The sequence below is a fragment of the Mustela erminea genome, chromosome 8 (genome assembly GCF_009829155.1).
Source record: "Mustela erminea isolate mMusErm1 chromosome 8, mMusErm1.Pri, whole genome shotgun sequence".
Taxonomy (NCBI): Eukaryota; Metazoa; Chordata; class Mammalia; order Carnivora; family Mustelidae; genus Mustela; species Mustela erminea.
The window spans coordinates 38,278,620-38,293,383 of record NC_045621.1 but is presented as its reverse complement, the minus strand read 5'-3'; the positions used below and the strand labels follow the sequence as shown (position 1 = coordinate 38,293,383).

Below are 14,764 nucleotides of genomic sequence, written 5' to 3'. Positions count from 1 at the left end.
TTGATCAGTGGGTCCTCCTGGGGAAGTAGAGGAGGAGCTATCCCTGTACCCTGTGACTGTGCTCCTTACAGCCGCAGCAGGATCCTCTCCTCCTTCCCAAAACCCTTGCCGGACTCCTCACACCTGGAGGGTGGGCAATGGTTGTTGAGTAGCCAGCAGAATTGCTCTAAGGTCCACTCGTGAAACAACCTACGCAGGATGAAAGTTCAAAAGTCAAGAAGAATGGTTCATTTGTTATTTTAAGCAGGTGATGAAATATTTAAGAAGTTCTAAAATACTATATGAAAAATAGTAGTCTATCTCCATGGGGAAAGTGGAATGAATGTTCTATGCAATCACTTCCCAGTGATTAACTTTGAAACTATTTCATATTCTTTTCCTATTGTACTTTTTTAAAGAAAGGATTCTCAAGAAGCCCATAAAAACTTGGTTCCTGTACAGAGAGTGGTGTATGACGTTCTCCACTGCCTCGAGAAGACCTTTGATAGGTCACTTCTACAAGTCCTGTTCAGCAGGGTTCATCTGAAGGAGTATCCTGATTTAATTCATGTTCATAGAATCTTCGAAAATGGTAATTGATATCCTCCCTTCCCTTTCAGGGTCCATGTCTACTTGTCATTCATTCATTCACTCATTTGCTGGTTTAATAAGTATTTGTGAAATGTTTACTCTGTCCCAGGACCAGTGCTTGTCAGTGTGAATGAGTCACCGTTAATAATTACAAACATGTTCTCTGGTCTCATCATCAAAATCATCAGTCATGATTACTCTGCTAGGGTCTCTTGTAGGTTTAATTACAGCCCTTTTTCTTCTTCTGGGAATGTGCGATTTATTCTGTGTCATAGGTGCCTGATAAAGAGGAAATGTTCCTGGACAAGTTGTGACATTTTTCTAAGATGACCAGACTGTCACCGATTCCCACAGAAAACCTTATTTGAGACCGTCTGACAAAAAGTTAGCTTCCCAGACAGAGAATTAAAAGGTCAAAAGAGCCCACCCTGCCAGAAGGAGGGCCAGTGTGTGGAAAGGTGTGGGAATAAGGAAGGCTGATTCTGACATGACGGTTACAGGCAGATTGTGCATTTCAGACACCCTAACTGAGGAATTGGAATTTTATTTTCATAAAAACAGGGAAGTCACACCAATTCTTAAGCAAGGGATAAAGTCAAAAGAAGCAAAAATAAAGTAGGGAGTGTATTACTTTGTGAAAATAGTACACTGATTAAAATAAGAACAATATAATTTCTTTTCTTTTTAAATATTTATTTATTTTAGAGAGAGAAAGACAGAGTGTGCAGGGGGGAGGAGCAGAGGCAGGGAGAAACTCAAGGAGACTCTGTGCTGAGTGAGGAGCCCACTGCTGGGCTTGATCCTGTCACCCCGAGATCACCCTGAGTGGAAACCCAGAGTGGGATGCTCAACCCATTGTGCCATCCAGGCGTCCCTGAGCAATATAATTTCTATATCAATACCCAAGTAAGAGAAAGGAATAGAGAAAATCAAATATCTGCACACAAATTTCAAGTGAATGATTTTTAAAAGCTTTATTTTTATACCTTAGGTCAATATTATATTTGTAACCAGCATGTCCTGGACCATGGGAACAGAGAGAATGGTGGATACTTGTACTGCCCACATCTCAGGGGCTCTGATTCTCTTCATGGACTGCAGGGACCCCCCACCCCTTTCCAGGTTCAGTGTGCACATCACCTGTTTTAGGTTCTGGGGCTCCCTGAGCTGGGGTGCCCTTCACCTACACTTGTTGCCACCCACCTGCCCCTGGGAGATGGCAGCAGTTGCCTCCCACACATTGTTGTCCACAGGAGCTGTGCATCAGCGACCCAAAGCCCAGAATCTGGGGGCTGTGGCCTGGGGTGCAGCACCCTCTCCTGCTGCTCAGTCCCACCTTCATCCCATGCTCAGAGCCCCCTGAGCCCCCAGGGGACCGCCTACACGCACACAGACCCCCTTCACCTTTCCCTTTGTTCTTCTTGAATCTTCCACCTGGTTTTGCCAGGGTGTGAGGCCAGGTCCTGAGATGACAAAGCATCCGTGGCTCCCACTGTTCCGTGCAACTCACGCCTGCGGGTCCTGCCCCAGGAGGAGCTCCTACCATGGGCCCTGGAGCAGCAGGTTCCCTGACTCTGTGGGGTCCCCTCCTCCCTGAACTCCCCACAGACATCCCCCCGACCTCCCTCCAGGCTTCCTAGTTTATTTTCTTCCTCCTATGTGTGCTGGGTCTCACTAAAGGCAGGAGGGCTGGGCTGGTGTCCCTTCCTCCCCTGACTGGTGATCTCCCCAGCCTTGGGCAGGCCTGTGGGGAGCTCCTCCAGTGCAGCTATCTGTGCTCCCTGCTCAGAGCTGCAGAGTGTCCGTCCTCTTTTCCTGGCATCTGGGCCCCTGGGAGGTCTGTCTTGTTCCTCCAGGTGTCCTCTGCTTTGTGTCTTTGGGAAGAGCTCACCCTCCCTGCCCCAACCCTCCTCTTGTCTAGCAGCATCTTTAGAGCATCTGGGCTTTCTCCATGGGTATGGATCTGAGAGCCTAGCTCTTCTCCCAAAGAATTCCCTCTGTTCCTTGTACGGGTCACAGAGACATTCCACTTAACAGAATTTATACTGAGATAAGTTTTCACTTCTCTCTGGCCATCTTGCTGGGTGATTAGTTACTGTTTATAACTTTTCCACTGCTCCATAATCCTAAAACCCGACAGGCTCATAGCCTGTAAGATTTGCGTGAGTGTGTTTTTCTCTTCGATGTGGCAGGAAAAGGAACAAATGACACCAAGGTAGGAGCCGCTGTGATGAACTGACCCAGGGTCCAGAAGTCCCCACCAAATACCTGGATTCTTGGGTGGTCCAGATTGTGATTATGAGGTGGTGTCCTTGTTTATTTGCGTGCAACCACTAATTAATTTTTTTCTCTGTTCAGTACGTGAAGAGAAATATTTTCCCCAGAAAAATGATAATGAAGAGAGACAAAACCTCCCCAACGCTGGGCCAAGCTCTGAACAAGGTAATTATGATAGAATACAAACTTTGTTTCCTGGTTACAAAGAGGCCAGAACTCAGGAAGGGCAACTGTGATGTTAGAGAGGGAATCCAGAGGGACATGGGGCAGATGGACGTGCGTGACTTTGTATCAATTCCAAAATGACATAACTCTACTTGAATCTAAGACAAAAGGTGGCAACGACAGAATTTCTGCCCAATAACCTGGAAGGTGGAGTAAGAATCTAAATGTGAATTTTGAGTTTCCAGCGGTGACCTTCAGTGTGAAGCTCCTAAGGGCTAAGAACTCCAGGCCCAGGGTCAACATCAAAGAGGGGACTTTTGATGATGGCAGAAGGGACTGATTTCAATGTTTTCAAGAGTCTAGATATTCAAGGAGAAAACTAATCACACAGAGACAAAAAAGAGGAGGTGGTAGAAAGATGGAAGGGAGGGTGTGGGTACTTTGAGTGAGAGAAGGGAAATGAAAGACAAGGAAGAAAAGGTTAGAAGACACACTAGAAATAGCTGTATTATTAACATCTCACTGGTTGAACATTTGAGGGAGCAGTTGTAGGTTTAGTGCTCAAACTGCCATTGGAGGTTAGCATTGCTTATGAGCCCATTTTGCAGATAAGGCAACTGAAATCTGGAGACGGCATGTGTGTGGTTGGCCTGGGGTCAGATGAGTAATCATGTGTGTGTGTCTTAATGGAGGTAAAATTCATGTAACATAAAATTAACCACTTTAAACTGTTTAGTGATATTTAGTGATATACACAACATTGGGCAACTATCCCCCATCTACTTTCAAAATATATCAGTCGCCTCAAAAGGCAACCCCATTTCACTCCCTATTCCCCTTCTCCCACAGCCAGGAGCCACTGGTATAACTAAAAGGTGTATCTTTTCATTTTTGTGTGTTGAGTGGAGGAAATCAAAAGTTGGAGAGAACAACAATGGAGCCTGACGTGGAAGATGGGAAGATGTAGAGGAAGAAAGCTGGGCCAGAAGGTGGAGGCAGGACAGTGGCTGGAGGGAAGAGAGATGGAAACACAAGGTCATGGAAGGCAAAGGAATCCGGGATGCAGAAATATTTTCCTCAGTTAGAAGCAGCAGTGCCTGGAAGTTGGATCCTAGTGGAAAATGGCAGGAGAGAGAAAGGGAATGAGGTCTAATATGATGGAAAGAGGCAGAGAAGGGCTTGGTTGCATTTTGGGTGGAGTCTTGGAGCAGGAGGAGTATTTCTGCCCCAGGAGCAGCTCACCCTCGTCTCCAATCTCAGAGCTCAGTGTCTATAAACTACTCCTCAGTTTGTTCCCTGGTCACTGATTCTGGTCTTTCCTTTCCTCTCTCTTTAGCACTGGATAAATCCACAGATTTAAGAATAAAAGAGAGGAAGTCAGAGACGGTGTGTACCCCGCTGAATGATGGGCAAGGTAACTATGACTGAATCCCATGTTTTAAATGAACAGTTCCCTGGGTAGCTCATTATGTGGAAGGAGGAGAGGCCATAGACTTGAGCTCTGCCTCTAGCTCCTCTCCAAGGTGTGGGGGAGGCATGCATGCGGGGTGAGACCAGCAGGGCCTAGGGGATGAAATTTAAAGAGAACCCAAAGATAGGTGCCTCCTTAAATTAAGTTCCTTAGGCCTCTTGCCTGTCACACCCTAGCCCTGTCCTGGAGGCAAGAGAGAAGGAGGAGCAGAAGTCTTTAGTAGAGGACGAGGATAGACAGGTAGATGGACTGGACCATCCAGTGGGAGTTACAGGGCAAGCATGGTTTTTCCTAAATGGACATGAGATCGAAAATTCTCCCATTTGGTGGAGGTTTTGACAGGGAGATAGTTTTATCCTACTCTACAGAAGTTGTCACAGGAACATGGAAATAATATGCATGATGGTCAGATTGGCCAGTAAGTGGGATCCCTGAGAACACCCTAGAGGTAGAGTTGGGGAAGGGGCCCTGAGCATGGGTCAAAGCCCAGTGAGAGACCTGGAGTGATGAAGGACGCAACCTTTGAGATGAGGGCACACACAAGAAAAGGACCGGGAGCCTAGAGGCAGGCAGAGGGTCCAGGTAAGCCTGAGAGAAACAGAGACAGAAAGAAGACAATTTACACCAGGGATAGTGACAAAGATCATATGGAGAGAGAAACATGAGGGACAAAGCAAATGCTGGTAAAAGAGAAGGTAGGGGAGGGGCAAAATGAAACCGTGAAGACAGTGTTCAGTGGGAGTGAATGGAATTTTGCTAGAGGTCAGTGTATAAGAGAGGAGACATGGTGGGATATTTAGCATCAGGGGGAGTCAACACACAGAAGCTTCTGCCGCAGGGCGTCGTCCCCACCAACAGTGAATTTTCAGAACCTTGAATCCTGGATGTATGTGTTGGCAAACATTACATTACTGATGTATTTGTATGGAAGGTTCTACAGAAACAGTCCTAAGAAGTGTGTTTATGTAGACATGTAGTAAGCCACCCTTGAAAAGGACACAAGAATAAACACAAAATTCAGCCAAGATAATTTCCAGCGAGTGAATGAGAATAGCAGGTTAAGAGAAAATAGCAACAATAAGAAGGTAGATTTCGGGGTGAAAAGGAAAACCCTGGAGAGATGGGAAGAGAAGGATACAGAGGTCCTGACACAGAGCAAAGCAGGAGCGGAGCAGGCGAGAGGCAACATGGCGGGGGGAACCCTCTCCGGTGGGATCAGGAGAGAGGGGAACAGGAGATAGGTGAGAGTTCTTTCTGGATCATTATGTATTTCAGGGGCAGAGATTGTCAGATAAGAACATCTAGTACAATCTTGTGCTGGGGGTCTGGTGGATAGACAGAAGACAATTGTGTCTTATCACCTCAAAATTAACCAAGAAGGCCAGCCAGCAGGGACAGCATATGTCCAACCACCTGAAATCATTAGTAAAGCTGGCCAAGGAAGTCTGATGTGATGACACTGTGTGTCCCAGCGAAGGTGTCAGGAGGCGGCCCAGATAGGACAGGATGGATGCAGGAGAGGGAGACCCTGGTGCTCAGTGAAGGAACTCTTGCCTAACAGAGGAGAGCTGGGAGGGAAGTGGAAAAGTACTGAAAAGGGGACGCTAAAGAGATGGGTAGAGCAAGATGGAAAGAGGAGCTGAAGGTACAAAAGCTGCATCAGGTCAGAAGAGTCAGAGACAGAGAGTGCTGAGAAGAATGTGCTGAGCTGAGAGGAGAAGGAGGGCATAGGAAACCAGAAAGAGAAGCAGAGGCAGAGAAATAGGGGGGAGAGAGAGCTGCAAGGGGAAGAAGAGAGGGAGTGGTCAGCAAATGGGGAGCACTGCGTCCAGTGAGCGTGCCTGGAACACCATTTACCTGTAGGTCCCTGGGTCCCGTGAGAATATGGCACCATCTGGCGCAGGGACATTCCTGCCTTGAATGGATCCCATCAGCCATGTCTTTCCTGATGTCCCCTCAAGATGGGGTTTCCTGGGGGCGCCTGGGTGGCTCAGTGGGTTAAAGCCTCTGCCTTTGGCTCAGGTCCCAGGGTGCTGGAATCAAGTCCTACGTGGTGCTCTCTGCTCAGGGGGGTGTCTGCTCCCCCACCTTCACCGCCTGCCTCTCTGCCTACTGGTGGTCTCTCTGTCAAATAAATAAATAAAATCTTAAAAAAAAAAAAGATGGGGTTTCCTGCTGGTTCCTTGGCCCCACATTGAGATCCCTAAGGGGTTTTGTTTCTCTGCGCAGGTTTCGGCGGTGAATCCAGTGAGGAGGAAGGGCCCCTGGAAGCTCTGAGCTCTGCAGGATGCCAAGGGCCAGAGGAGGAGGGTGAGGACAAGGAGGAGAGTGAGGACGACCAGCATTGGACTATAGACCCTGAGGCGTCTGCATTCAGAGCTCCTGCTTCCTGACGTGCCCTCCTTTCAGTGCGCTCTACAGCCAATGGTCCTGTTAACACTCCCAACACATTTCCTGTATTTACCTTTTGTGCCATTTTGGGAAATGTGGGAGACAGGGTCTTGGTCACTGAATATGTGTGTTCAGATATAAACGTTACAGTAGAAATAAACTAGAATATTTCTGTTTGCTTATTTTTCCTTTCATGTGATCATGCCTATTGTGATAGAATAAAAAATAGGTATTTAGTCTTTATCCCTAGTTGCTGGCACAGAGCTCCTCAAACCCTTGGAATTTCCCCAGTGGTAAGAGTGTCTCCATGACAATTAGAGGGTTAGAATTTTCAGTTCCACCCATCAACCTCTGGGGAGAAAAGAGAAGTGGGAGATTAAGTTCAATCACCAATGACCTATAATTTAACCAGTCATGCTTATATCATAAAAACCTCTGAACAATGGGGTCAGGAACCCCTAAATTGGTAAATCTGTTGATGTGCTGGGAGGGTTGCATGCCAGAGAGGGTGTGGAAACCCTGGCATGCCCCATCCCCATACCTCAACCGATATATTTCTTCCATTTGGCGGTTCTTGAGTTGTATTCTTTATAATAAAACTGTATCATAAGCAGAGTACTTTCCCGAGTTCTGTGAGTCATCCTAGAAAATTATTGGACCTAGGTGGGCATCTTGGGAGCCCTCAAATTTACAATTGGCTGTGCAGAAACATGGGTAGCTTGGAGAACCCATTTGTAGCTGGTGCCTGAAGTAGGGTCAGTCACATGGGACTGAGCCATTGCCCTGTGTGGTCTGTGCTAACTCTGGGCAGTTATTGTCAGAACTGAACTGAATTGAATTGTTCAACACCCAGTTGATACTGAAGAGCTGGAGAATTGATTGGTGTTGGAATAACCTATTTATTGTTGGAAAAGACACCACATGGTTGGTGTCAGAAAGAAGCCCACATACATAACCATACTGATGTCTTCAGTGTAAGTATTGATTTCTGCCTTAACCAACTTCTGTCATCTGTGTCATCTGATCACAAAAAAAGGTAGGTAATTTTTTATTGCCTTGATGCATATATTGTTACTGGAAACTTGGGAAGACACAAAAAGCCCAAATAAGTCTTTTGGACAGGTGTTCTCTATCATGCCATTAGCTTCTATGCAAGCTTTTCCAAAAATAATTTGGGAAATAATGTCTCAGAATTCTAAAACATCCAGAAGGAGTAGACAGAATAACTATTATTTTTATCCTTGTTTTGTAGATGAGAAAATTCTAGCAGGTAACTGTTTAAGAATCTTTTCCCAAATCATATGGAGAATTAAAGGCAGAGCCAGGACCATTGTCTTGGATGCTTAGATCTCAGTTCAGCAGATGTGTTTCCTTCAGAAGGAAGAAAGGGGAGAAAAACGAATCAGATGCATCTGCCAGTGTTAGTTGTTACAGGATTTATAACTTTTATCAAGCACTTATTATTTGTCTTCCATGGATTTTTTATGAACAAAACAAATTTGGAAATATGCCCTGGTGTAATAACAAATAAGATAACTTAACATCAAAATGCACACTTTTTTCCAACAAAAGATCCATTTTTATTGTTTGCTGTATTTTTTGTGAGTAATAAAACTAAATTATCTTTTAGGGAATTCCCATCATCTGTTTTTAAGCAACGTGTAGTGTCTTGAGCCCTAGAAGTCTACTTACTATTCATGGAAACAATTCCAACAGGTTTTGTGTTGGTAAGGGGGTTGAGTGAGACTTGGGCAAGTGGGGAGGAGAAGAGAGGGCTCTGATCCACAGTCATTCTAGGATCCATCTTCCAATGTTGCCCTGGGCAAGCAACAGAGGCAGAGGAAGTGTGTAGGGATTAGTTGGAAGGATACCATATAGAAAAAGAAGGTGTTAGGAAAGCCAGAGCAAGATAGAGCAAAGCCGCCCAAATGCCCAATTTTCTCAGCTCCTGGCAACTAAAAACAGTGTTAACCAAGGGAATGTGTTGAATTCAAAGAACAGACTGGAGTGCTTGGAGTTTCATGATCTTCTCTGGTCTTTGATAGTTTTCTTAAGGAATTTCCTTCTCTGTTGGCTTCTTGGCCACACACTAGCCATCAGATTGCTCTGTAGAGAGAGCAGCAGTGTGTGGAAGGGAGGGCTGCAGAGGATACCAGGAGCCTCCAGGTCACCACCTGGAATTATCAGTAGGATTCGAGGGATTCTGTAGCATTAAGCAACAGAGAATCATATAGCTGGGAAAAATGAACGTCCAACTAAGATTGCTAAGTTAGATATACAACTTGTTAACTTTTTATAGAAGAGTAAAGGAATACCACCTTTGCAGTTAACTTCTCTACCAGTCTAGAAAGTTCTAATAGTGTGTTAGTTCTGCAGTTTACCTCTACTCTTACCAGCCTATTCATTGCCCAAGCCTCTATAAGTTGTAAGTTGTTAATCATATGTATTGTCATATTCTCCCTGAGTGGCAGATTAAGGTGTATCAGGCAATGAACAAAAATTATTCACACTTGGCAATAAGGCAATAAAGCAAAAGGATACATGTCCCAATTTGTTATTTACTACTAATTAGGGCCTGACTTTATGAGCTTACATGTTAACTTACAGATTTTTGTCCAGTAGAGATGCACGGTAGAAAAGATAATGCCGGGTGCCTGGGTGGCTCAGTGGGTTGAGCCGCTGCCTTCAGCTCAGGTCCTGATCTCAGGGTCCTGGGATCGAGTCCCGCGTCGGGCTGTCTGCTCAGCAGGGAGCCTGCCTCCCCCTCTCTCTCTGCCTGACTCTCTGCCTACTTGTGATCTCTGTCAAATAAATAAATAAAATCTTTAAAAAAAAAAAAAGAAAAGAAAAGAAAAGAAAAGATAATGCCAAAGATTGTAGGCTTATTGCCTTATTAACTAATTTGGGCTCCAATTTAAGAAACTTGTTTCAGCCAGCATGCCTTTCCTGGCCAACTTTATAAACCTCTGTTCCTTGAATTCTGTTGGTGGACCACACATGCTGCAATTAACAAGGAAATTCATTAATTTATTTAGAGAACACCAGGGACAACTATTTGAAAACAAATATTGGAAAAGAGAAACAGGAAGTGTCTAGCTCACCACCAAAAGTTGTGTCAGATATGGTGTGCAAGTCTTGGGTCTGAGGATTTTAGGAATCTGAATTCAGAGCTAGTTTTACCTGATGCATTTTACTCTGAGCACCAAACACATGAAAATGAATCAGTGATATTAAAATCCCATTCACTGCATTTTCTTTTCCTATTTTATGTGCGAAGACATAAGTAATCTTTATAAATTCATATTTAATAGTATGAGCACTGTTGATTGAATAGGTGTGCTCATTTTTGATGTTGTAGAAATATGTTCATAAAACGAGCACTTTTTGATTAGCTCTTCATGCCTATCTAATACTGAAGTCTTGAATTTATGTGGTGTTTCCCACCCATTCTCTACCACCTCTTTATCTTTTATGGAGCACAGAATGCTAAGAACTCTTCTCCTGGATAATAATATTGTTATCATTTGGTCAAAAATCTTGAAAAGCTCAGAAGTCTTACTGTCTAATTACCCTTGAAGAGAAAAAAAAAAAAAAAAGACAGAAAGAAAGAAAGAATCAGACAAACACTGGCAAAGTCAAGTTTTAGATTTTGATGGACGTCTTCCAGCAAGTTGTCCTGATTCAATCAGTTTAAGATTCCCAGGGACAAAACAAGGCTGTATTCCAACACATTTATTGACTCATTAACAATTTGGGAGAGGACCATACACTAGAGAACCATGGACATTGCACTAAACGAAGACATAGATAGAGTTATTATACAGTTGGTGGAAGGGTGGAGTTGAAGTATAATTTATAGGATGCAGTGATTTGATAGGTTCAAACCGACCCAGAGTGCATGAAGATCAGGCCTGAATTGTGAAGTGAACCCAGGGTCCTTCCTATTGCTGGAAAACCACAAAGTTATGAAAATATGGAATATTGTCTTTAGAACTCCCATATTGGAAACTGTGCCCCTGGATTAGATATCAAGATTCCATCTCTTTACCAAAATAACTTAGACCCTCTAAACAAGGGTGAGATGCTTTATCCTTGCTGATACCATTTCAACAGCAAGTTTCTGATAGTTTGTCAATTGTGACAACAAAGTTCCTCAGTGAGTGAGGAAGCTCTAGTCATTCAAAGAAAGGTAAGACATTTCACAGCTGCAGCAAGTTCTTAGGAAAATGTTTCGCATTAAACTTGCAGCTGGCCTTCTCTCTGTTACTCCAGTCTCATGAATGACAGGGCAGATTTTTATCTCAGACCGAGCTAATTTCTACTTTTTCAATGCCATTGAGTAAGTAGTGGTTTATCAAAGGACTTTGCAAAAAGAATCTTATTTTAACTTCACCACAATCATGAGGTGTAATGCAAAACAAATGTTGATAGCCCTGTTTTATACATGATGAAACCAAAGCACACATGTTTAAGGTTCTCCCCCCTTTCTCTTTCCATAATGCCAAATAGTGAATGAAAAGCACAACTAGAATTACCATCCTTGATTTCTAGAACTCAATCCCATCGCTCTTTCTTTTCTTTAGAAAGGTAGAAAGAAATGATAATCAAAATGTCTTAATCCTGGGACGCCTGGGTGGCTCAGTTGGTTAAGCGGCTGCCTTCGGCCCGGGTCATGATCCCAGCGTTCTGGGATTGAGTCCCACATGGGCTCCTTGCTCAGCAGGGGGCCTGCTCCTCCCTCTGCCTCTGTATGCCATTCTGTCTGCCTATGCCCTCTCTCCCTCTCTCTTTCTCTGACAAATAAATAAATAAAATCTTTAAAAAAAAAATGTCTTAATCCTGACTGTGAAATGTCAAGATTTACCACTTGTCAATGTACAAATTACTGTTTCCCTCTCATTCTTTATAGACCCCATGGATATTGGAACTATTTTTACTCTGGACATACATGGTAGAAGAGAGATATGTGCAAATGAGAATTCTTAGTGTGCAAATCAATCTTTAACCACATTTCTACAAAACATGAAATCTAGTTGTTTGCTGGATCATTCAAAAGTAGGTAATAAATTCCAAAGAATCCAGATTCATCTTTTTTATTAAAGAGGCTTTCTATTATATGAGATAGAAACTGAACATTCATAATTGCCAAAAGAGAAGTTTCTTTTTCCTCCTCCTCTTTCTTCATCTCCTCCTTCTCCTTCTTTTCCTCCTCCTTCTTCTCCTCCTCCTCCACCTCATTCTTCTTCTTCTTCTTCCCTCCTTCCTTCCTTCCTTTCTTTTTTTATTTTAAAGTAGGCACCACACACAGCAGGAAAGCCTAACTTGGGGCTTGAACTCACAACCCTGAGACCCTGACATGAAGACCTGAGCTGAGATCAAGAGTCAGACATTTAACCGACTGGGCCACCCAGATGCCCCAAGAGAAGTTGTTTCTTGCTTGTAGGTATGATCTCTGTGGTCTTCCAGGCCATGACTAGAAGGAGGGGTATGGGGGAGATTGGGTGTGGATCAGTGTCCACTCTGGTTTACAGAGGATAGGCAAAAGTGGGTCCTCAAAGCTGCTGGCACTTCTACAGAATGTTCTTCTTACTGGTTTTGTAAAGGGAATGCCCGCTGGGCTCATCTGGATTACAAGTCATACAGCATGTCTCAGGGATGTCTTCATGTGATATACCCATGTGAACATTCCTACCTCTCTGAGCCTTCTGTTTCCTTCTTTGGTACTATGCCAAGGCTTTGGGGGGCATCTCCACCTTCTTTGCTAAAGGCTATCCTTTTGTCTAAGCTTCAAGGAGCCAGTTCCGTCACAGATAGGACCAGGCCCAGATGCCCTTGCCAGTGCCTTATGCCCTGATCAGAGGGGATGGCTTCCATATCAATGGAATCTCCATTCTCTAGTCTTATATTCTACCCTCCCTGGTCCTACATCCTTAAAACCCACTCCTACAAGTGTTTCTCTCTTGTTTTCAATATACATTAGCCAGTTCTTGATGGGCTATACTTATGGGCACTACACAACCCTCAAGTTTAAATGGCTTAGACAACAAAGTCTTCTTCTTGCTTACTCAAAGCCACAGTGGATCTGGGAGCCCTCCTGGTGTAATAGTGAATACACGGACCAGGCAAGGTCAATCTCTAGGCTCTGTCATCTCAAAACAAGACCTCTGTAATCAACATGGCAGGAGAGGTTACACAGGGAATTCTCACTGCCCTTCTGCGAATCAACTTGCAAATGACGTATGCCACTTCTGATCATAGTCCACTGGTCAGTGTCTCAGTCATTTAGCCATGCTTACTGCATGTGGCTGGAAAGTAACGAGTAAGTTCTGTGTGGAGAGGGGAAAAGAAGAAAAAACCTTAAGGACCTAATAAAGGAGTCATATAAATGGAAGCACATCATACCATCCCTATAGGAAGACCCGATATTTTCTATTGTAAATTTCAATCCAAATTATTGAATAAGAGAACTTGACAAGATAATTTTTTATTTTATTTAGAAAAATAAATGAACAAAAATGGCAACAAAAAAAGTTTGAAAAAGCTGTCTGCACAGCAACAGGCAGAACTGTCAGTGGGAAGGACCACAGTCCCTTATCATGTAGCTGCTGAAGACTCTTTTGGGGGTTTGAGAAGTTCTTTATAGATCTTGCATATCAGCCCTTTGTCTGTAGTGTCATTAGCAAATATCTTCTCCCATTCTGTGTGTTGCCTCTTGGTTTTGTTGACTGTTTCCTTTGTTGTGCAGAACCCTCTTATCTTGATGAAGCCCCAAAAGTTCATTTTTGCTTTTGTTCCCCTTGCCTTTGGAGACGTGTTTTGAAAGAAGTGGCTGTGGCCCATGACAGAGAGGTTACTGCCTGTGGAGGACATTAGGAGAAGGAAGGGAAAAATAAAGGGATGGGGATGTGAGATCAGAGTGGGAGATGAACCATGTGAGACTATGGGCTCCAGGAAACAAATGGAGGGTTTTAGAGGAGGGGGGTGGAGGGATCGGTAAGCCTGGTGGTGGGTTTAAGGAGGGCACGGATCACACATATCGAGCACTGGGTGTGGTGCATAAACAATTAATCTTGGGACACTGAAAAAATAAAATACCTAATGATGTACTGTATGATGATTGATGTAACACAATAAAAAAAATAAAGATATGTGAGCATTAAAAAAAACTGTTGGGGGGTGAGGGGTGGGCTACTTTAGGAAAGAGTGGGATCCAACTGAAAATTGTGCTCTCTTATTTCCTGAATCGCAAAAATGTTCCCAAAAGTATTCATAAATATGGCCTCTAGCTGAAGTCCAAGCTTGATAAATTTCTGGTTGTCCTGAAAAAACAAAGAGAAAAATGAGAATGGCCATAGCAACAGAGCTTGAGCTCTCCATGTTTCATATAATCCAGAGCTTCATTTTAGACTACCCAAATGTTAAGTGAGAATTAATACAGTTAGGAGTATTATGTTCCCAGATAGCTTGATCATTTCTCTTTATCTGGAGGATAGAGATGCAAAAAAGAGTACTGTATTATAGTCTAATTCTTCATCAGAAATTTATTGTTAATTTTTAAAAAATACCAGTGGCTATAGTTTCAAATACAGCATTTATGACTTACAGCACTACAATGGTACAGAAATGTTGAAGGCAAATTCATAGCGTCCCTCTTTCTCCCTCATCCCTTGAGATAATCCTTGTTAACTTTTGGAGATAGTGTTAAGAAATTCGAAAGTAAAGAAATCCAAGATTTTGAAATTTGAGAAATTCGATTTGGTATCTTCCTTTAGAGAAGAGAAATACGAGTTGCCTTTAAAATGCCCTTGTCCAGGGGAGTGATGTCGGAAGACCCGCTGCTACAGAGATGCCCCTCCCAGCACTATGGCCCCGTAGGTTCTGCCTGTAATC

At 43.6% G+C, this 14,764-nt stretch overlaps 2 protein-coding genes across 6 annotated transcripts in view; one reads left to right on the top strand and one right to left on the bottom strand.

Annotated features, from left to right (window-relative positions):
* Window positions 1-7,056, top strand: part of LOC116597417 (nuclear body protein SP140-like protein) — a 32,876-nt gene extending 25,820 nt beyond the window's left edge. For all 5 annotated transcript variants that reach the window (XM_032355127.1, XM_032355128.1, XM_032355126.1 and 2 more), the window contains 4 exons: window positions 403-571; window positions 2,929-3,012; window positions 4,349-4,426; window positions 6,713-7,056. In XM_032355127.1, coding sequence (XP_032211018.1) covers window positions 403-571; window positions 2,929-3,012; window positions 4,349-4,426; window positions 6,713-6,876 — 495 coding nt within the window. In that variant the 3' untranslated portion in view covers window positions 6,877-7,056. The remainder of the gene's footprint in view (window positions 1-402; window positions 572-2,928; window positions 3,013-4,348; window positions 4,427-6,712) is intronic.
* Window positions 7,057-13,933: 6,877 nt separating this feature from the next.
* Window positions 13,934-14,764, bottom strand: part of SP100 (SP100 nuclear antigen) — a 98,881-nt gene continuing 98,050 nt past the window's right edge. The window contains exon 27 of the mRNA XM_032354323.1: window positions 13,934-14,193. Coding sequence (XP_032210214.1) covers window positions 14,068-14,193 — 126 coding nt within the window. The 3' untranslated portion in view covers window positions 13,934-14,067. The remainder of the gene's footprint in view (window positions 14,194-14,764) is intronic.